The sequence below is a fragment of the Rana temporaria genome, chromosome 2, assembly GCF_905171775.1.
Source record: "Rana temporaria chromosome 2, aRanTem1.1, whole genome shotgun sequence".
Taxonomy (NCBI): domain Eukaryota; kingdom Metazoa; phylum Chordata; class Amphibia; order Anura; family Ranidae; genus Rana; species Rana temporaria.
In genome coordinates, this window is record NC_053490.1 from 459,554,330 (window position 1) to 459,577,818 (window position 23,489).

Sequence of the window (23,489 nt, forward strand, 5' to 3'; positions counted from 1 at the left end):
ATTACTCTTCGTGCTGGCCCAGCTCCTTTGCCCCCTCTCTTCAGCTATAGTTGCCAGGAAATGTGTGTAGGATTACTATAGAGTGTTACAGTGCTGGGGCTGCTGACATCACATCCAACATGGTAGCACCCAGTAGCAGGCTCGGGGCTTTTGGATGTCTACACAAGTGGGTAGATTTATTAAAACTGGAGCACTCCGAATCTGGTGTTGGTATGCATGGTAGCCATTAAAGTGGATGTAAACCAGATTCATGAAATTTGAGCTGGGCACATATATCTCCAGCATTTTGTTATTTTTCAATGAGCCAAGTCTTATAGCTCTTTTCTGAACGGTTCCTCTGTTATCAGCCTGAGAACTGAAATTTTTTTTACTTTTTAGACAAAAGCAGCCTGAATCTTTTGTCAAAGGAGGTTGCTAAAATAGAGTAGCAGAGAGCAGCTCCTATTACAAAACAGCTCTGAGAGTCTCTGCCTATGATGGGAGGGGTTGTGTGCCTTTCCTCCAATCAGCAATGTTAGCTATCTTGGCTATATGCCCAGACATCACCCTCTGTGTTAACCAGGAAGAGAAAATCTCCTAAAAAAAAAACATCTCAACATTCTAAACCGTATATAAATATGAAGACAACAGATGTACATATAAAACCTATGTAGGGAGATTTGTTCCATCTCTGTGTATCATCTGAGGCTGGGTGTAGGGAGGGTTTACATCCACTTTAAGCTTCTAACCTCAGTTTGTTCAATTAAGCTTTGGCAAAAAAAAAAAAAACTGCAAGCTGATTGGTTTCTATGCAGCGCTGCATCATATTTTCCACTCCAAGTTTGGTAAGTAAACCCCATTGTATCTGGACTGGTTAGCCAGAAACTGAGAGGTTGATTGGGCAGTGTTTATAAAATATGAAGCTTACCATACACTGTATAGTCTGGTTGTTCAACATCCTTAAAGGATATCTAAAGGCAAAAAAAAAACTTGTCATACTTACCTCCTTTGTGCAGCTGGTTTTGCAGTGTGACCCCGATCCTCCTTTTCTGGGGTCCCTCAGTGGCGCTCCTAGTCCCTCTACTTGAGTGCCCCATCGGAGAAGCGCTCTTCCTCGGGGGCACCCATGCAGGCACGCTCCTGAGTCTTGCTTCTGCGTCAATGGGAGCCAATGGCTGCTCTGCTATTAATTTAATCCAATCAGGACAAGAAACGCCGGCTGGAGCTGGTGAGCTCGATCGCGGCAGAAAAAAATGGGGTTTAGGTAAGTAAAACGGGGGCACTGTGGGGCTGCTACACTAAAGGAGGGTTTTTCAACTTAAGGCATTAAGGTGAAAAACCTCAAGGGGGTTTACAACCCCTTTAAGCTCTACCATCTATTATGTAATGTAAGGGCCTATACCAGGGGTGCCCAACCTTTTGAAGAGTAAGGGCCACTTAAGGAACTTGGTAACCAGTCGCGGGCCACAATGAGCGGAGCACGCGGATGACAGGTCACGGCTACTCTATAGGGCCTCCAGTCTGATCCGCCCAGATGGAAGGGTATGAATTCCCTTCCATTTTTTTTTTTTAGAGGATCGGATTGGAGGTAGGCGGGCGTAAACGGGCAAAAGTCTGTTTACATTTGCCGCTCTATAGAGGTGAATTGAGGATCCGATTAGGTATGGACGATCGTATGAAAAGGGCCTAAGACTGCTTTTCACACTGATGTGCTGCGGTTTACCCACACTGTGGGTGCAGCGTAGTGCAAATATGTCTATCCTGCGGGTTAGCTGAACTTTTGCCATAGACTCCACCTGTGGCAAAAGCCAGGGCTATACAGGAAGCATCGGCTTCCTCTACCACCAGCTTCATTCACAACACTGATGCTGTGGTATGACAGGTTGTCAACCTGCAAACTGGGCTTGTCAAGCCGCCATTCCAGAGCAGGAGGTCGCCGGGCCACATCAGAGGGCTCCCCGGGCCACTGGTTGGCCACCCCTGGCCTATACGATTTGCTAGAAATTGGATTATGTAGGTTCATCCTCATATTAGTTTATGGTAAACCTAAATGAGACTGTACAGCTGAGCTCCAGGAAAGGTAAAAGTCCTCTCTTGGAGTGTATCTGCACTCACACTGCATGCTTGTTTATTTATAGGGGATTGGGTAAAGCAGTTTTACTTGCTTGATCCTCTCTTCCTACAAGCTCCTCTATGCTGCTAGAGTAGACCAATCTCTGAGGTTTCTTCCCCCCCCCCTACATTCTGGTGGTTGGATGCCCTTGATCAATGAAGGGACCATAGACACTGCTGCGCTGCGATGTGGTGCGAATTTGATGCAGGTTTTTATCCAGGGTGAGGTGCGAATTTACGTTGCCATTTGCATTGTGGAGGTGAGAAGTTTGCATTGCAGCATAGAAGTTTGCATCTAAAGAAGCACAGTCCTTTTTTTTTTCTCCGCATCAAATTCGCAAATCTGATATGTGAACGAAACACATAGATGGCCATTATATTCAATTGACATGAAACTCTTGGGCTCCCTAAACGCATCTAAACTGCTCAAGATTCGCAGCAGTGTGAACCCAGGCTGAGGATGCTGAGGCACAGCCCACTGACTGAGCATAGGAGAGCCAAGGGGCAACTGCGTCTGCACTGATTGGTTTCTATGCAGAAATGAGCCTGGCTTTTCACTCTCCAGTTTTAGTAAATACACCCAGAGGGAGGCTTTTACAAGTAAATACACTGCTTTAAATATTTTAAATGTGCAAATAATCTGAGATTTTGTTTAGGGTCCATTTACACATTGCAGTGCACAATTCATTGTGTATGGCACCCCAATGCATTGTACAGTAGAACCCAGTACATACATTGGTGTGATGAATTTAAAGTAGAACTATAGGGGAAAAAATCTTTCATTTTGGCTAGAGCAAGGGAGGGTTATAACTCCTGTCAGATTTTTAATTTTTTTTCCCATCTGTCTGATTGGCTATGGGACAGGAAGTGATGGGAAATCTCCTCAAACAGGAAGTGAGAGGGAATCCCTGTAAATTAAGGGTACACATTGGGGTTACCCCCAGGTCACCAGAACTAGTGGTCCTCTTTGAAAGAATTCCGTGCTATTTCTTTTCTGGGGACAGCCCAAAATTTGGTATTTTTCTTTCACTTTCAATGATAATAGTAAACAGGACAAATAGAGAGCCAGCAATAAAACCTGACAGGGATTCTAATCCCTCTCCGCTCTATTCAAAACTAAAATAAAAGTTTTGCCTTTAGCTGTACTTTAAAAAAAAAAAAGGTTAATGTTCATTTTTTGTCCATTTTGGTGTGTGGGCAGCCCATTCATATAGAATGGGCAAACCTAACGTAGCACATGTATATTAACACACCTCAAAATGTTTAGCTGTGAATGGTGCCGGGGTCTCTTTAAAGTAAAGCTGGCGATACACTTTTCTCTAAACTGTGGGTGGATGAATCTTCCCTGCTGGCTATTGTATTCTGACAGCTGGCATGATACCTGAACAGTGCCTGCATCTGATTTTGGAGGCAGTCACTGATTTTGGAGGCAGTCACTGATTTTGGAGGCAGTCACTGACTGATTTTGGGATGCACTGACTGATTTTGGGATGCACTGACTGATTTTGGGATGCACTGACTGATTTTGGGATGCACTGACTGATTGCCCAGTAATTTTTCACCCAACTATTTTAACAAACATCAATTGAGCAGTTGACAGATAGGCTATGTCAACAGGGCCCATAGATTCTGAGTTGTTACCACCCTAGGGGCAGCTACTTCTGCCTTCACTCTACACCTCCATTAGAATTTTCTGTATCGGGTATTTCCAGGTGTGTGGAATGCTTGGTCCTATCGCACATCAGTGTTCCAATATAAATGACATCTAGTAGTACTTTCCATTGAAATCCTTGTGCTGTACGTAATTGTCCAGGGCAAAGGTGGTGGCGTTTTTTTTTGTTTTGTTATTTTTTGCATCGACGCTACACTTTCAAGTGAACCAATTGAAAACGCATTTGATTGTTGGGTGCAAGCTAGCACTTTTCCTTTCAAACACTTGATTTTGTAGCATCAATAGTAGGGCTGATTTATAAAAAAAAGTGATGAAAACCGTATGTGTTGTACTTGCCGGTCCAGTTTTTTCAGGAAAGCACTGAACCTGGCTCCTGGTTGGTTGCTCTAGTAATGGCACCAATTTTCCTTTGCTTTGGTTCTCATAAAACAGTCCTTTGTAATGCAGTCCATGAATTCACAAAGAGCTAATAATATCTCCGGGGACATGAAAGCCTCACGTACTGTTCAGACTACCTTGCCAGGCTGACTGCACCGCAGTATACTGCCATGGCTTGTACTATTGTGTCAGAATGAAAAACTGTCTGCGCTGTGCATAGCAGCCAGTCTGGTGTGCGCATGAATTTTCTTACTGTATCGGTAGAATAAAAAGCAACAAAAAAGGGGAGAATTTAAAGGGATGTTCTGCTATCGACTGTAAGACCCGGTTCACACTGGGGTGACACGACAGGCGGCTCAGCCGACTGACGTGTCGCGTCCCATTCAATGCAATGGAACCGTTCTAATAGGAGCGACGCAAGTTTCCTGTAGTATTTCGGGGGCGGCTCGGGGCGACCTGCATTGACTTCTATACAGAAGTCGTTTTGCGAATCGCCTCTAAAGTCGTCCTCAGGACAACTTACAGAGTCGCCCCCGAAGTCGTGCCGCCTATGTGTGAACCGACTCTAACAAAATCTGCCTGTGCTGTCTATTGCAAAATCGTCTCATTTTCTGTTTTTCATATAAATATAGGCTTATTCACTAAGGAAAACTACTGTAACCTAAGGCTTCATTCACATGGGCATATGCGTATTTTCTGCATGGAATGCTGGTTGTTACTGGCAGAGCTAGCAGGAGATCCTGCATCAAATGAGCGCATAGAGTTTGGATGCATACAATTCTTTTAATGTCTTATGTGTGTAGAAACGCAAAATCAGAGCTATGCAGCCTGGGACACCGATGTGTTTTTTTTTTTTTTTTTTTTTTTTTTTGCGTGGCTAAACGCACATTTTTGCATGTAGACGCAACTGTGTGTGTGTGTGGGCTCATTGATTACTATAGTGCTGCATTTAGATGCATACAAAACTATACTAATGTACCCATCTTAACGCAGCGTTGTATCAGGCAATCAGCTGACTTCAATAAAGAAAACAAGTCTGTTTAGTGTCTCTTGGTCAGTGGCAGCTGTTGGGTTCTTCTTTTGGGGGGACGGCAAGCAAACAACCCCCTCTACGGCACAGCGGCAATGAAACAGAACCCCCCCGGGCGGTCCGCACTTACCCATTCGTGTGGCGGGGCTGTGGTGTCCTAGAGCGCGGGCAGCCAATAGGCTGGCCTCACACTTTGGCCAATCGGGAAACAGGTCTCACAGACCTGCCACCTTGTTGGCAGGGAGGAACTTTAGTGTGATAATAGCGAAAATGAATTCGCACAACAGGGAGGCGACCCTTTTTTTGAAGCCTGTTCAGGTGTTTAAAAAGAAAACACCCCACGGCATTGGAATCCATGGTACGGCGCCACTGCTATGTAGATCAGGGGGCCGGATGCCTGAATAGGAGAGGCGGCACCCGTGCGCCTTCTATGGCCGGGACGCCACTGCATGTTGGTATCTTTCATTCCGGTTATTCTCAATGTCTCTTTGGTTTACATTCTTGCCTATATTTCCATTGTACACATTCCTTGATTAGACTCATCTGTAGCCAGTGCTGTAAGGATTGCCTGCTGACACCTGAATATATCAGATCAATACACATATACATCAGCACACCATGGATCTTCTATGCAGTCCAAAACTTTTATTGCAGAGAGATCACATCAAAAAAGAATAAGTGCAACGTTTCAAAGCTGTGCAGGACCCCTTTGTCAGGCAAAGTTTCAGATCCACATGTGACATGCCTGACGAAGGGGTCCTGCGTGGCTCCTAAACATTGCACTTATTCTTTTGTGATGTAATCTCTGCAATAAAAGTTTTGGATTGCAATTGAGGATCCATGGTGTGCTGGCGAATGTGTATTGATCTTTGGTGGGCATGTGTTCTGTTTATGATATACTTTAGCTGTCACAGTCCTAAGTGTTCAGGGTTATGGGATGCCTTTCTAACCTATTCATAAAGAGCACCGGCTATTTAGCCGGAGAAGCCTCCCTTGTGTAAACATCTAAAATCTCTGGTACTGCTGGACGCCACAGTCTTGGATCGGAATTTCCGACAACAAAACCGTGGATTTTTTTTCGACAGAATTTTGGCTCAAACTTGTGTTGCATACACACGGTCACACAATTTTAGAACGTCAAGAATGCGGGGACGTACAACACTACAACGAGCCGAGAAAAATTAAGTTCAATGATTCCGAGCATGCGTAGGATTTTTGTGCGGCGGAATTGTATACAGATGATCGGAATTTCCAACAAGAACTTTTGCCATCGGAAAATTTGAAAACCAGCTCTCAAATTTTTGCTGTCCGAAATTCCGACAGAAAATGTCCGATGGGACCCACACACGGTCGGAATTTTCGACCAAAAGCTCACATTGAATATTTCTTGTCGGAAATTCCGATCGTGTGTACGCGGCATTAGACATCTTGGCCCGTAATGTCTAAATGTCTCAGTGCTTTCCAACCCCTTAAGCTTTAAAAAAAAAAGAAAAACTGGTAAATCAGTTTGCTTTGTATAGGGTTTGAGATTTACTTCACTTTCAGGTAGAATTCTGAGTGTAAAGAAGACCTATGATTACATGTTAGTATAACCTTACGACGTCCAGCCTTTTCCCCTAGGCTGTGGTGATGTCCCTGAGCCAGACCTGATGAGAATGCATCTTTAACCACTTCAATACTGGCCAATTTTACACCCTTCCTGCCCAGGCCAATTTCCAGCTTTTAGCGCTAACAATTGCGTGGTCAGGCAACGATGTGGCCAAAATAAATTTGTATTATTTTTTTTGAGACAGAGCTTTCTTTTGGTGGTATTTAATCAACACTGGGTTTTTTATTTTTTTGCTAACCCAAAAAAGACCGAATATTTTGAGAAAAAAATGTTTTTCTTAGTTTCTGTTTTGTAATTAAAGTAATTTTTCTCCTTCACTGATGGGCACTGATGAGGTGGCAATAATATGCAGCACTGATGGGCACCACTGATGGGCTCTGACTGGCACCACTGATGGGCTCTGACTGGCACCACTGATGGGCTCTGACTGGCACCACTGATGGGCTCTGACTGGCACCACTGATGGGCTCTGACTGGCACCACTGATGGGCTCTGACTGGCACCACTGATGGGCTCTGACTGGCACCACTGATGGGCTCTGACTGGCACCACTGATGGGCTCTGACTGGCACCACTGATGGGCTCTGACTGGCACCACTGATGGGCTCTGACTGGCACCACTGATGGGCTCTGACTGGCACCACTGATGGGCTCTGACTGGCACCACTGATGGGCTCTGACTGGCACCACTGATGGGCTCTGACTGGCACCACTGATGGGCTCTGACTGGCACCACTGATGGGCTCTGACTGGCACCACTGATGGGCTCTGACTGGCACCACTGATGGGCTCTGACTGGCACCACTGATGGGCTCTGACTGGCACCACTGATGGGCTCTGACTGGCACCACTGATGGGCTCTGACTGGCACCACTGATGGGCACTGTTGGGGCTGCACGGGTCTTCCCTGTGAGGAAATGTCGCTGACCGTCTCTCCTCTCATATTCTGTTAGTGTAAGGAGAGGAAAGCCGATAATCAGCAATTTTGTTTACATGATTGAACACAGTTGATCACATGGGTAAAGAGCCGCATCATCGGTTCTTTGCCGAGATCTGGTATGCGCCATGTCCCAGGGAGAGTTGGATGACGTCATATGACTTTGTCCCAGAACAAGAGAGCCACCTTGCGCCCATCAATGGTCTATATGGCGGGTGGAAGGGGGTGAAAGTAAAGCCTCCGATCGATTTCAGCCAAGGAATCTGCCATCTTGGCCTCTGTGATCAGTTATGACACCAGCTATTCCTATTGGATGGTTTTGACAGTTTGGTTGAAAGCACAACCAATGTGACTGTTACATTCCTGGCATGTGCTGGGAATAGAACGTTTTTTTGAAACTCTTTAATTGTTGGGTTTACTTTCACTTTAACTTGTCAGTCATACCCCTGATTATACACACAGCATGCTGGGAACTGCTCCGTATTACACTACAAGGTTGTGTTATTTTGTGTACTGTCTAGGACTTTTATGTACATGATGTTTATCTCTGGCACAAGCAGTCCGGAAACCCCATACCTGCACTTGTTTCCTTCTTGTAATCCTTTTTTGTTTTCCATCCATTTTCCTACTCTTTACAAAACCCACTCCCCTCAACGGGACCTGATTAGGACTAAAAGTGTCTGCACATTTGCTAAAAATCCTGCATTGAAGGTTGCCATGGTGACCAGTTTCAGGGGCTTAAGGCCTACGATTTAGAGTTAAGTCATAAACATATAGATACAAGACGTTTTTCTTGCGAAAAAGGAAAAAAAAAATGTAAAAAGCAAAAAAGAAGAAAAAAAAATGTGCGTCTACAGGTGTTTCTTTTTTACATTCGCCGTTTTAAAATATTTGTATAATAATTTGAGCATTAAAATGGAAACAGTGAGCCCCACACCCCCCTTCAGTCTCTGACTCAGAGAAGGAGGCAACGAGCAGGGCCCGGAATAGCTCTGATGCTGTCATCTGTGGACAGCCACTGATTTTCCAGTTTTCGCAAGCTTCGCAGGCTTTCCCTAATCCTTTAGTCGTAGTGTGTTTCAGAGGTGGCCAATTGACCTCTGTAATCTTTATTTAACTGCAGGACCGGCTCTCCTGACTTCTTCTCCAGCTTCTGAGGCTTGCCGTCTTCCCTATGTCTTCTACCTCCCTCCAGTTTTTCCTTTCTTCATCATAGAATTCCATTCTTTTCAGGGGTTTGAATTTATTTCTCTTTTTTTTTTTCTTTTCTTTTTTTTTTCTTTTCTTCATTCTTTCAGAACATTCCTCTTTCTCTCGGGTTGTTTTTTGCACTCTGATTTCTGTTCCTGTTCTTCTGGTTTGTTTTAGCTTTACTTGTTGTTCCCTCATTACTTTTAAGTGGTGTATTTTCCCACGTCAGTTTTCCTTTTTTGTTATTGCATTATCGTTTGTTGCTTTGCTTTCTGTGCACATTCTCCTGACCTTTTTGGACACTCAAATCTTGCACCTTCTCCGACCACTTTCCCTGTGAAGAAGCTCAGATGCCAGTATGACCCCTAGGCACAGGCCATATGCTTCCTCTTTGGCTGCACTTATTGAAGGCACTCAACGGCCTTTTTTGTTCCTTGTAACAGATTTCAACTACGGAACTGACCATTACGATGCCGAGGGGAATGAGGAGCAAAAGAGCTCCCGCGAGGGCTCGGAGACCATGCCCTACATCGATGAATCTCCCACCATGTCTCCACAACTCAGTGCCAGGAGTCAAGACAGCGTCGATGGGGTCTCACCCACTCCAACTGAGGGATTACTTCCAGAGGTAAGAAGTCTTCCAATTGTTTATTGCATTCTTCATTAACCATGTTGTCTTGCATTTATGCTGTTCTTATACCAAAAGCTGTTTTGTGTCATATTTCTTTAACATTGAGGCTTTATAGCTTGAACAGTACAGACTTTGGCTTGTGAGCCTTGAATTAAGCTTGTTTACATTACGTATAGGTGGTGGAACCTTATAACTACTACCCTATACTGCAGTTAAATGCATTATCCCACACAAATGTTATTTGGTGTTTTATACTGTAGGATTCTAGTTCTGTCGCTGCTGAGACTGGTGAAATCAGGGAGGTATGCAAGATGGTAAGCTAGCAGTAAATGTGTAGTTTCAGACGTAGTGTACAGCATGGTTTATTTAACCCTTGACCATCAAAGAAAGTGTTTTGCAAAGCAACATTTATGCTCATCTGTAGCTTTTTCAAGTTTTCTCCAACAGTCCATGACCATAAACTTAGGAGAAAAATCCCTCACCTGGATGAATGTAAACTTGGGAGAAAAATCACCCACCTCAGTTTTTCTGTCCCTTTAGGAATGTGATGGGGTGAAATGGAATGATAAGGGGTTGTGGGTCTTGATTTTGAGGCCCCATTCACTTCAGAGACCAGAAGCAAGAATGGCTGATGTTGGTCTTCTGGCTTCAACCTGAGGTGTAAGCATTCTGGGGCCTGTTGGGACAGGGGCATATATTGGTGCAGTTCATTCTTGCTATATAGCTCGGTTGTTCTGGGTGTCTTTTATTAATGTCTCTAGTTCCATTTTGTACTCCTGGTTGTCCGAATTTGTGGATGAATGCACTCATAACCCCCTCATGGTAGAGATGACTGATGTTGGCTTTGGTCTCCAGCTGCCAAACCAACTATAGAGTTGGCAGGTGGAAGCAAAACAGTTTTTTATCTTTTCAGTCTTTCATTTTTCAGCGAGAGATAGACTATACGGTCTCCTAGCAAAAATCAGTGAGCCATTTAAATTTAAAAGTGCATTAAAAGGGGTTGTGAAGGTTAGATTTTATTTTCTAAATAGGTTCCTTTAAGCTAGTGCATTGTTGGTTCACTTACCTTTTTCCTTTTGATTTCCCTTCTAAATGTTTTCTTTGTCTGAATGTCTCACTTCCTGTTCCTCCTCAGTAAGCTGTTCTGGCTGACTAACCCCCAGCCAGAACGGCTCAGATGATGGGGGCAAGCTTACTGAGGAAAAACAGGAAGTGATAAAATTCAGACAAAGAAAAAAACAAAGATTTAGAAGGGAAATTGAAGGAAAAGGTAAGTGACCCAACAATGCACTAGCTTAAAGGAACCTACCGTATATACTCGAGTATAAGCTGACCCGAATATAAGCCGAGGCACCTAATTTTACCACAAAAAACTGGGAAAACTTATTGACTCGAGTATAAGCCTAGGGTGTCCATCTGCATGCCTCACTGTACCTCCCTGTGCCTCACTTTGCCTCACTGGGCTAGATTCAGATGGGTTACGCGGATCTAAAGATCCGCTAACCTATCTGATTTACGTTACGCCGCCGCTATTTTTTGAGGCAAGTGCTTTATTCAGAAAGCACTTGCCTCTAAAGTTGCGGCGGCGTATCGTAAATCCCCCGGCAGAATTCAAATTCCGCGGCTAGGGGGAGTATACTATTTAAATCAGGCGCGCCCCCACGCCGATCCAACAGCGCATGCGCCGTCCGCAAATTTTCCCAGTGTGCATTGCTCCAAATGATGTCGCAAGGACGTCATTGGTTTCTACGTTAACGTAAATTACGTCCGGCCGTATTCGCGAACGACTTACGCAAACGATGTAAAAAATGTAAAACTCGGCGTGGGAACGACGGCCATACTTGACATAGGATACGCCGTACTTACCCCTGCTATAGCAGGGGTAACTTTCCGCCGGAAAAAGCCAAACGCAAACGACGTAAAAAAAAAGCGCCGGGTGGTCGTTCGTTTCTGAATCGGCGTAAATGCTCATTTGCATATTCGACGCGTAAAAGAAACAGAAGCGCCACCTAGCGGCCAGCCTGGAATTGCAGCCTAAGATCCGACGGTGTAAGTCACTTACACCTGTCGGATCCTAGGGATATCTATGCGTAACTGATTCTATGAATCAGTCGCATAGATACGAGCGGCCGGCTGGTCTTAGAGATACGACGGCGTATAAGGAGATACACTGTCGTATCTCCTATCTGAATCTGGCTCACTGTGTCCATGTACATGCCTCACTGTGCCCATGACTAGACTGACGTTTAACATGGTAGTCTATGGAAGGGTGCCCGGCTTTAAAAAATTGGTGCTCCCCAGCCGTAGGTCCCGCAGACAACACTCTTTGCACACTTGTAGAGGAGAAATGAGGCTACATGTGTGCCAAGTTCCGGGTCCAAGGAAACTATGACCGTCTGGTACCAGGTCCTCAAATTCACCAGAAAAATTACCGTTTAACATGGGAGTTTATGGAAGGGGTGCACGGCTTTGAAAAATTAGTGCTCTCCGGCCGTAGGCCCCCTGGACAGCACACTTGTAGAGGAAGAGTGGGGCTATATGGGGTCCAGGGGACGTATGGCCGGCCGGTACCGGGTCCCTAAAGTTCGGGAGATCAGACGCAAAAAGGTGACTTGAGTATAAGCCGAGGGGGGCATTTTCAGCACAAAAAAAGTGCTGAAAAACTTGGCTTATACTCGAGTATATACGGTATTTAGAAAATAAGAAACAAATCTTTACAACCCCTTTAATGTGCCTTTTAAAAGAGTTGTAAAGGAATGTTAGCTGAAATGACTGTTTACAGGGTATAGAGACATAATAGTTAACTGATTCCTTTTAAAAATGATTAAAAATAGATAAAAAGCAATCATATAATGTATCTACAGTTTTAGTTTCGTTTTTGCATGCGGTTTCCTGTTTCCGTGATGTACAGAGACACAGAGCCAATACAGGGCAGTGATGGTTTGTAAAACGAAACTGATTGGTGTTGAGGGGTTTTAGACACAGTCATCACACCTCCCTTGATTAGTGACCACAGAGAGAAAGCTCCCAGTACTGTGGTTATCAGGAAACAGACAACCAGGAAGTGTGGAGATCAGAGAAGAATTACAGCAACTTGAGAGCAAAAACGAACAATGAGGACATGAAAACTGCACTGCATTAAGGTAAAGGAAGCTATTAAGATATATAAAAAAAAATATTCCTTTACAAACCCTTTAAGTTTAAATGGCTCACTGATTTTTTGCCAGGAGACGGTATAGTCTTTATCTCTACGCTTAGTAAATTCATTTTTTTTTTTTTTTATCTCTTCTTTTTTGAAGCAATAGACTGGAAAGTGTTAAATAGTAATTTTCTATTACAGCTAAATTCAAACATTACAAAGTTTTGGTATGTTAAGTTAGCAGATTCTCATCTCTCCTAAGAAACGTGTCTGTCTAATATGATCAGATATGATGGCTGAATAAGAGCCTCCATTAATGATGCAATGAAATTCACAACATTTTTAAGTCTGGGTGGCAGCTTTCTAAGCCTCCTGAAAAGTCCCAGAACTCTACAGCAGGATCTTCTGATTCAGAGGAGGGGGCTGTGCAGTGGGATGGCGATGAATAACTTGATGAGGATGAGAATAACTGACAGTCAGAAAAGACGTTTCTTTTTTCTGGCTAATGAGCTGATAAAAATACTCGGGCAGCTATGAAAGTTATAGTTAAAGCGGGGGTTCACCCGAAAAACACATTTTTAACATTAGATTGAGGCTAATTGTGGGAAGCAATCAATGCAGTACATACCGTTTTAGAGATAGATGTTCTCCGCGGCTTCCGGGTATGGTCTGCGGGACTGGGCGTTCCTATTTGATTGACAGCCTTCCGACCGTCACAAGCCTGTCAATCAAATAGGAACGCCCCATTGTGCTTCCCACAATTAGCCTCAATCTAATGTTAAAAAAAAAATTTGGGGTGAACCCCCGCTTTAAGAAAATTACCCTATCTGAGGAATACTGAACATATAAAGGCCTAGATGGTCAATTTTGTGCTTGAAAATATAAAGGGAGTTCATTTTAGAAGTAATGAAAATTACCTTGTTTGTTGATGTCAAAATCTTGTATGAGAAGCAGTTTCTTTGATTTCGAAGGTTCCATGTTTTGGCATAGAGCTTTCACATACTACCGCATCTCTAAAGAAATTGCTTTCACTTATTGAAGACTTATGCCCTGTACACGTGATTGGAATTTCCGACAACAAATGTTCGTGTGAGCTTTTGGTCGGATATTCCGACGGTGTAGGCTCCATCAGACATTTGCTGTCGCAATTTCCGACAACAAATGTTTGAGAGCTGGTTCTCAATATTTCCGACAAGAAAAGTTCTGTAGCAAGTCGTGTGTAGCAAATTCCGACGCACAAAAATCCTACGTATGGCCGGAATCAATTCGACGCATGCTCGGAATCATTAAAATGAATTTTTCTTGGCTCGTCGTGTTGTACTGTACGTCACCGCGTTCTTGACTTTCGGAATTTCCGACAACATTTGTGTGACCATGTGTATGCAACACAAGTTTGAGCCAACATTCCGTCGGAAAAAAAAAATGCATGGTTTTGTTGTCGGAATGTCTGATCGTCTGTACGCGCCACTGGGCCCCATTCACACGATTAGATTTTTTCTGCAGATTTTTGTCTTCTGATTTACTAAAACAATGTGGTGCAAGGGCCTGCCTGATTGCATACAAATTGAAACTATTAAAGCGGGGGTTCACCCGAAAAACACATTTTTAACATTAGATTGAGGCTAATTACGGGAAGCACAATCGGGTGTTTTTTTTTAGAAATCAATGCAGTACTTACCGTTTTAGAGATGGATGTTCTCTGCCGCTTCCGGGTATGATGGTCGGGACTGGGCGTTCCTAATTGATTGACAGCCTTCCGACTGTCGCATACAGCGCGTCACGAGTTGCCGAAAGTAGCCGAACACAGGCGCCGTATAGCGCCGCACCGACGTTCGGCAACTCGTGACACGATGTATGCGACGGTCGGAAGGCTGTCAATCAAATAGGAACGCCCAGTCCCGAAGACCATACCCAGAAGCGGCAGAGAACATCTATCCCTAAAATGGTAAGTACTGCATTGATTTAAAAAACAAAACACCTGATTGTGCTTCTCGTAATTAGCCTCAATCTAATGTTAAAAAAAAAAATTTCGGGTGAACCCCCGCTTTAAGATTTGACCCTTATATTATATGGTTTTGGTAAATTTGAAGACAAAAATCTGCTGAAAATCTAATATTGTGTATGGGGTCTTAAAAGCACTTGAAACATCTCATGGTCAAAAGAGCTTAAAATTCCATCTTTATACCAAAAAAAAATAGGGATCAATTCTAAACCCTTCGCTCTGCTCCTCAGGTCTCTGCATTCATCTTCTGTGCCAATAATCTTCTGCTGCCCCGGTCTCTTGGTGTATGAATTGGTACACTTTTAAACTTGGTACACAAGCCCGATGGCCTTGTAAGAGCACAATCCTGTGTTGACCATTGAGAGTCTCTTCTGTTGCAGCGAAAAAAGAAACTCTCGTTGGTCAGAGTAGTCACGTGACCACGTAGACCAGTGACCGGTAGCTTATTTGCTTGTATTGGGCTGCCAGCACCATCCGAGGCTGTGTACAGAGTCACAAAAGTTTGCAGATTGGTACACCACTAGACGTAGGCAGCAGAAGATTATCAGCACAGCAGATAAGTGCTGCAGTAACTGGAGGAGTGGAGAGGGTGTTGAGCATTCATCTTTAATGTAAAGATGGAATTAACCTTTAAAGCAGATCTCCAGGCACACAATTACATTACCAGAAATAGCCTAAATTTTGCTGATGCTAAATTTAGAGATTTGAATTGTATTTTTTAAATAATAATATATTCTATCGATAGTGTTACTATTTGTACATTTCTCACTGATGCTACGTGCTCTTCTGGCCACACTCCATTACTCGGTGTCAAACATTCTTCATGCTGTGTTGTGTTCAACCCCCTTCACCGGGTCTGCACTCACTGTTGGGGAGGGGCTTGACGGCATGACGCCGGTATACTGTATCTTGAGGATTTGCGGTAAAAATGAATACCCTGGAGAATAACATTGGTGTACACAGCAATAGTACTACAAATGACTTTGTGTTTGGTGCACTGGGAGCACCAGTAAAAATGTGAGGTTTTTTTTCCTCCGCAATTAACTATTATGTTTTTAAAGAGATACTAAAGCCTTGGTTTTACTTACCTGCTCGGTGCAGTGGTTTTGCACAAAGCAGCCCAGATCCTCCTCTTGTGTCCCTTGCCAATGCTCTTGGCTCCTCTCTCCTGCCGGATGCACCCAAGCAAACATCCTCCCGACCCGCAGCTCTGTGTGTCCGTTCACACACAGAACCACAGTTTGGCCCCGCCCCCTCAATTTCCTGATTGGCTCCTTGGCTGTGATTGACAGCAGCGGGAGCCAATGGTTCCCACAGCTGCTGAAAGCCAGTCAGGAGTGCGAGTCCCTGGAGTGGCAAGGCTCTCGTGGACATCACTTGATCGAGAGGGGGTCTGGGGGGCTCTTGCACACGGAAGGTTTTTTACCTTCATGCATAGAAGGTAAATGCATGAAGGTAAAAAAAAAAATGTAATATAATTTTAATGGTAGGTTTATTTTAACAGTGAGATACAGAAGAACAGCAAAAAATATCCAGGAAAACGCAGTTCATAAAAGTTTTAAATTGATTTGCATTCTAATGATAAAAATAAGCATTTGATCTCCTATCAATCAGCAACATTTCTGGCTCCCAGGTGTCTTCTATACAGGTAACAAGCTGAGATTAGGAGCACCACTCTCTTAAAGGGAGCGCTCCTAATCTCAGCTTGTTACCTGTATAAAAGACAACTGTCCACAGAAGCAATAATCAGATTCCAATCTCTCCACCATGGCCAAGACCAAAGAGATGTCCAAGCATGTCAGGGACAAGATTGTGGACCTACACAAGGCTGGAATGGGCTACAAGACCATCAGCAAGAAGCTTGGTGAGAAGGAGACAACTGTTGGGGTGCCTTTTCGCGATTGGAGGAAATACAAAATAACTATCAATCGCCCTCGGTTTGGAGCTCCATGCAAGATTTTACCTTGTGGGGTAAGGATTGTTGAAAAAGTGAGATCATCCCAAAACTACACAAGAGGAGCTTGCGCAGGGGGGAATCCATGGCGAAAGGACCGGCATCCGCCGGACCCTGGCGATTTTAAATCTCCCGCGCGCACGCGTGAGAGTGACATCATCGCCGCTCCAGCCAATCACAGTGCTGGAGCGGCGATACCCGGAAGACACGCCGGAGCAAGATGACATCCTGCTCGGCGTGGACCACGTAAGTGGTGTTCACCTTGTTCCGAGGTAAGTATTTCATAATCGGATAGTATGCGGTGCATACTAGCCGATTATGCCTTTTGCCTTGCAGGTTGTAAAAAAAAAAAAGTTTATGCGGTTTACAACCGCTTTAAGGATTTCGAGAAGATCTGTAAAGAAAAGTGGACCAAAATCCCTCCTAAGATGTGTGCAAACCTGTTCACTAACTACAAGAAACGTCTTGCCACTGTGCTTTCCAACAAGGGTTTCTCCACCAAGTACCAAGTCATGCTTTGCTTGGGGATCAAATACTTATCTTACTCACTTTTTAACATTTGTTTTGTGTTTTTTTTTTTGGGGGGGATTTTTGTTTGAAATTCTGACTATCATTTAAAATCCCCCCCCTATGATAAAAAATGATAGACCGTTCATGTCTTTGTAATTTGGCAAACTCCCCCCCCCCCCCCGTGTGTGTGTAATATTTTATATATATGTGTGTGTGTGTGTGTGTGTGTGTGTGTGTATATGTGTATGTGTGTGTATATATATATATATATGTATATATATATATATATATATATATATATATATATATATATATATATATATATATATATATATATATATATATATATATTTATATATTTATATATATATATATTTATATATATATATATATTTATATATATATATATATATATATATATATATATATATATATATATATATATAGAAAATAATAATATATGGTCAACAGAACTATTCTTGGATGAAGTAAATTATTCACCCAATAGGCCAACTCCTCAGTTTTAGATGGTGTTCTACTTTTGTGCATTGTACTGTCTTTACCTGCAGTATCTGCCATACTGACAAGACCTGTAGAGCAACTACGTTGCCAAGTATGTGCACCTTTATGAAACCATATAAGCTAGAGGTCATTTTGGAACAGGGCCAAGATTTCATGTAAGCAGTACTTCAGTTTTGTACCCCTAAGGTGTTTATCTGTTCGCTTTTTCAGGTGCGCTATAACGCGCTAGGGGGGAAAAACAAAATTACACTTATTAAATGAATTTCCTCCCAATAGTTTTTTTTCTCAGCCAAACCTTTTGTTCTGAATGGAGTTATGAAGGAGGAAAAGCTCTGTTGGGTTTTTATCACGGTCTCCGGTGGGGATATTTTTCCTTTCCTGTTCTGGTGACGATTGACAAAAGATAAGAGTTCAGCAGGAATACAACCAATCTGCATTCTCTGCAAAAGTTTTACTTTGATATTTACTCCTCTTTCTTGGCGTCCTTTCTTTTCTCAGGCTTTCACTGAGATATGTATGGACTGGTGCAGAGTTTACATTCTGGTAATACTCAACTGGTTGGGACCATTGGGTGCGCTATTACTGAGGTTTAAGATGGCCATACACACACAGATTTCTCTTGTTCAGAGAGAAAAATCAAAGATTCCTCCATCCATGCTAAACCATGTGGATAGAGGAATCTCCCCAAATTCTACATGTATGGCGTCTTCAATGTTGTTGCCAAGTTACCTCATATGCAAAAGAGAGAAACCTAGTTTTATAGGACAGGTACAGATTAGAAATGTCTACATTGTGTGGTCTTTAGGAAAAATAATTGCACTTTTGGTGGTATGTCTTGCTTTCTAGTTTCCTGGTTATTCTGTATGTCAGAAATTACTCAGATATGATGTGTGTGGGAGTGATTTTCTGCGTTCTATAAGTGCTATCAAATGATGATATATTGAATCAAGCTGTCTCTAGGTTTCCGTGACCTGAATTACTCTGCATTGCCAGGCCTGATATACAAAAGGTGTCAACAGTGTGCTGGGTGAGATCATACAGGACCATGTGCTTTTAGGGTATTGTACTGGATGACAGACATTTAGCAGCATAAGACTTCATTTCCATGGACGTTTTTGGATGTTTTTACAGCCACTTTTCTGAGCTTTTTTTGCAGCTTAAAAACGGCTCTCCATGTCATGCCCACCATGACGTTTTTGAGCTGTAGATGGCTGAGCCGTTTTTAAAGCGGAGCTCCACCCTAATTACAACATTAGTTCTATTACACTTGCGCTAGCCAAAACGCTAAAAACCAATGTTTTCGTTTTCTAAATCTGTACAGTACCTGTATAATTGTTGAGACTTCCGGTCTGCATCGTTGCGGGAATAATACGGGCATTGCATCACTTCCCGTTTGAGCAGAGCACTCTAGGAGCTCCCTGTCTTCACGCAGCCGTGATAACAAACATCGCGCGATTTCTACAGCAGGAAGTGACGTGCGATATCAACAAAGGAAGGAGGGCTGTGTTTACATCTGAGGGGGCGGGATGGGAACGCCAGCCGTTGTTAGGGGAACAGAGACGCTGACGCCGCTGCTCCCTGCTAAGAGTGTGCATGCTTGAGATCGTGCGGTGCATGCTGGGATTACAGCGTCAGCGAAAGCAGGAAGTCGCTGCTGGTGGGATTCTAATGCCCACAGTGAAGATGGCGATGGCGCACACATATGAATATAACTGATTATTGCAGACTATAAGCGAAAGGAGCGGACGTTTAACCAACGAAACGTGAGTTTATTTAACCCTTCCTACGGTCCTTTGAACTACCCCCCCCCCAAAAAAAACGATTTGGCATGGGAGAACCGCTTTAAGCTGCAAAAAAAAAACAGGACCAGTGCGTTCTGAAGCTCCAGCCTTAGAGCTGTAAAAACGCCAGACGTTAAACGCTCAAACGCTAAACGCTGCCGCTGCGTTTTTGAGCTCCGTTTAAAAAAACATGGACAGGTGTTTTTAAGCTGTAAAAAAGGCTAAAGAAAGTGGCTGTAAAAACGTCCATGGAAATGAAGCCGAATTTAGCCTGATTATGTATATATTAATGAAAATGCCTTGCAGAAATTGCAGTGGTAATGAGTGAAACATTTGGGTTACAGGCCCTTAGATATTCATGGATGAGCATTTTAGTGGCATTTGTCAAATGTGTAGGTTGGTAGAGTACGCTTTTGTTTCCACCATGTTGGTTTTACAGAATGTTGGTTACATTGGGTAGGTCACAGACACTATTCACATTGGAAAGATCAAGGTTATACCAGGTAAATAGGCACACAAATAGGAATAATACTACAACCATGGTTTTTCTGCTGTACTTAACAAGTCTTCACTTAGAACAGGGGTCTTCAAATGATGGCCCTCCAGTTGTTCAAGAAATACAATTCCCGTCATGTCTGTGAATGTCAGAGTTTTACAATGCCTCATGGGATGTGTAGTTCCGCAACAGTGGGAGGGCTGTAGTTTGAGGATCCCTGACTTAGAAGGACCACAGTCCCACGTCATTGATGAGATCTTTTTTCATAGCACAATACACTCAGTGGATGCCAATTCTCCATCCACTTGATCATTTTCAGTGTAGTCCTGGATCTGATAAACAGCAGACATAGATATGCATACCTTGTTGCTTTCCATTCATGCCTAATAATGGTAGGGTTCAGATGAAATGCAGTGAATATATATGTCCGAGAAGTTAAAGGACCACCATCTTTAGGTTTCGACTCCATTAACGTCTATTTAAAGATGTATGCAATTATTCAACCTATTGAGGGGCTTTCCATATGACTAAATAAGGCTGCATTCACACCTGAGTGTAGCTTGTTTGGTCGTTTTTTCGGGCGTTTTTTTCGGGCGTTTTGTAGCACGTGTTCATGCGTATTTGCATACAGCTTCGTCCGACATTTTTGTACTTCGACGTTTTATATTTTAGCCAATAGGATAAATTATCATCTTTTTATCACTTGTTGCTATATTTTATTTATCTTCTGCCTGGGTGAAATGTTCTATTGATTAAAGCGTCAAAACGCCCATTGCAAACGCTCGTTGTCGTGCTAGTCGCTTGAATCGAGCGTTTCCATTACTTTCTATGGGAAATACAAACTCTCAAAAACGCCCAAACCGCCCGATTCGCGCGACAAAAAAGGGTCCGGAACTTGTTTGAGCTTCAGGAGTTCAGCGTCGGGCGTTTTGGAGTGGAGATGTGAACCATTTCCATTGAGAATAATGTATTTTTTTTCCCTCTAGCGTTTTGGAGCGTCGCGCTTCAGGCGACAAAACGCTCAGGTGTGAATGCAGCCTAAGAGTGCATACACAGGAGACCACTTACTGTAGTTCTGCAAAGCTCTGAAACATCACCTATTTTATTTACCATTATATGATCTGAGCACCTTGGTGCTGGTAACTGTATGAAGATGTACAAGAGACATGTAGCAGGATTGGGTAGATGGTAAGGAGGGGGGGGGGCTGTGTTTTGAGTATATAATGTATTTAAAGAAAAGTGCAGCTCTAAACCACCATTTTATATTTGAAATTTTTTCAGATAGTGTTCCTACGCTTGACTGAGCTCAATGTGCAGAATCCTATTCTTTCTAATTGTCCCAGTTCACATTTGTATACTCAGTCCCCCTACTCTCTACTACTCCCTATGCTCAATAAAGGATGTGCTATTTCTAAATGTGTATAGAGGTTTATGGCTCCATTGACTTCAGTGAGAGCGCCTTTAAACATGCAATACACTTTTTGTAAGCTTTTGTGCATGCCAAACTCTCTCCTCCTCTAGAACTGCTCTCCTTCCCTTTGCCCAGCTTAGGAAGCCAATGCCTGAAGCTTGATACATGTGCAGAATGCAAGTAAAATTCTTGTAAAGCACCAGGGACACTTCAGATCACTAGGAATACACTTTGTTCAGGTGTGCGTGCAGGGAAACTGGATTTATTTCATAAAAATTTGCATTTATCCATTTTCCATCCTTTGTATCTCAGCACTACTGATCTAATTTAGCCACTTACTAGCTATATGTACTCACTCCACCATCAGCTGCTCATTATTGCTGTGGAACGGCATCCTTATAGTGAAAACGCACTCAACAGGAACTACAGAAAGGAAGGACTTTAAAGGTTGTCACACATAACACCAGAATAAATGAAACGGCTGTGTATAGCCTTGATGTACCATTTTCCATCCTCTGTGGTGGCCTGGACCCCTCGTTTTGGGAATGGGCATCCTCGAGTCTTTTTAATTGATTCTCTTTGCGTGAGTATTAGATATAGTGTTTGAGAATAAGCTCTAGAAATGTTGCCTTTGGAGGTATAAGTTTTATGAAGTTTTGTAAGTAATTGTGATTCACTTTTGATAAGGGGATCTTCTGAGGAAGCCAGTTTTGGCGAAACACGTAGAGATCAAGACCCATTCTCCACTATCAGACTCAACAGACACCATTTTTTTGTTATATTATATTGTGTATGTATAATTTTGGGCTAGAGATTTATGGAGTAAATCGGCTGTCATTGCATCTCGCGTCACTTCCGGTTACAGGGACTGAGTGGTGGAGCGCAAACCGCGGCTCAACATAGCCATCCCTGTCAGCGAGACGTATTGGCTTCCAGGCCATTCTTTGTATTGTTTTTTAATCCGTGGGCTGACTTGCACAGTGCATGTGTGAAGGTGCAAGCAGTCTCCCTTTTAAAGGTTTATTTTTAACTAAAACATTTTTACACTATGGAAGCATTTTTGGTTTACTTCCTGTGAGGAGCTGAACTGGTGCGTCTATATACTGGCTGGCCTGACAGATGAGTGAATACTCTGGAAGTGGAACGGTTGAAGGATAGGACCGACGGCAAGTGCAGCAGTCCACCCAGTCCCCCTGATGTGCCTTGTACCCCTGTAGGGATGTCTACGTCTGGTGAGTGGGGACTCATAAGGGGGGAGCACTTGAAGTCACGTGGTTTTCATCTGAGGAACAACCAGCTAGGAATTGCATCACAGAAGTCACCTTGTTTAAAGTCTGCTGTGAACTTTCATTTTTCTAAGTGCCTTTGTTTATAAGACAGTTTGTTGCTAGCACTTTATTGGGTACACTGCCCAGGAACAGTGGAGTTATCACTTGGATGTTGATAGCATTTGGTATTGGAAGGTGGGACCCGATGTCCGTAGCCTACGCTTTATACAGCCTTGGGATTTGCATATAGCATTTGAATTAATACTTTCTTGCGTGTGTTTAAAGTAACCTCACTATTGGCATCATACACCCTCTGAAGGACGACCGGACGTGGATCAGAGGTCGTGTGTGTGTGTGTGTGTATATATGTATATATGTATATGTATATATATATATATATATATATATGTATGTATATATATATATATATATGTATGTGTGTGTGTGTGTGTGTGTGTGTGTGTGTGTATGTATATATATGTGTATGTGTATGTGTATATATATATATATATATATATATATATATATATATATATATATATATATATATATATATATATATATATATATATATATATATGTTTCATACTTCTCTTAAAGCGGGTGTTCACCCTAAAAACAATTTTCTAACATTACATTGAGCTCACTCTCGACATTGACAGTATGCCGTTTTTTTATTTATTTTTTGCTGTGCATACCTCATATAGCTATTTTCTTAGCCGGCTTCCGGGTAGTGAATCCCACGGGAGTGGGCGTTCCTATGCAGCAGTTCGTGATTGACGTGATGACAAAAACTCCCCGACCCGTCGCATAAGGAGCGTCACGAGTTGCCGAAAGAAGCCGAACGTCGAGTCGGCGCTATACGGC

General features: G+C 43.0%; 1 protein-coding gene across 3 annotated transcripts in view; it reads left to right on the plus strand.

Annotated features, from left to right (window-relative positions):
- ABR (ABR activator of RhoGEF and GTPase) overlaps positions 1-23,489 on the plus strand; it is a 612,111-nt gene that overhangs the window by 220,368 nt on the left and 368,254 nt on the right. For all 3 annotated transcript variants that reach the window (XM_040338587.1, XM_040338588.1, XM_040338589.1), the window contains exon 2: positions 9,352-9,536. In XM_040338587.1, the coding sequence (XP_040194521.1) occupies positions 9,352-9,536 (185 nt within the window). The remainder of the gene's footprint in view (positions 1-9,351; positions 9,537-23,489) is intronic.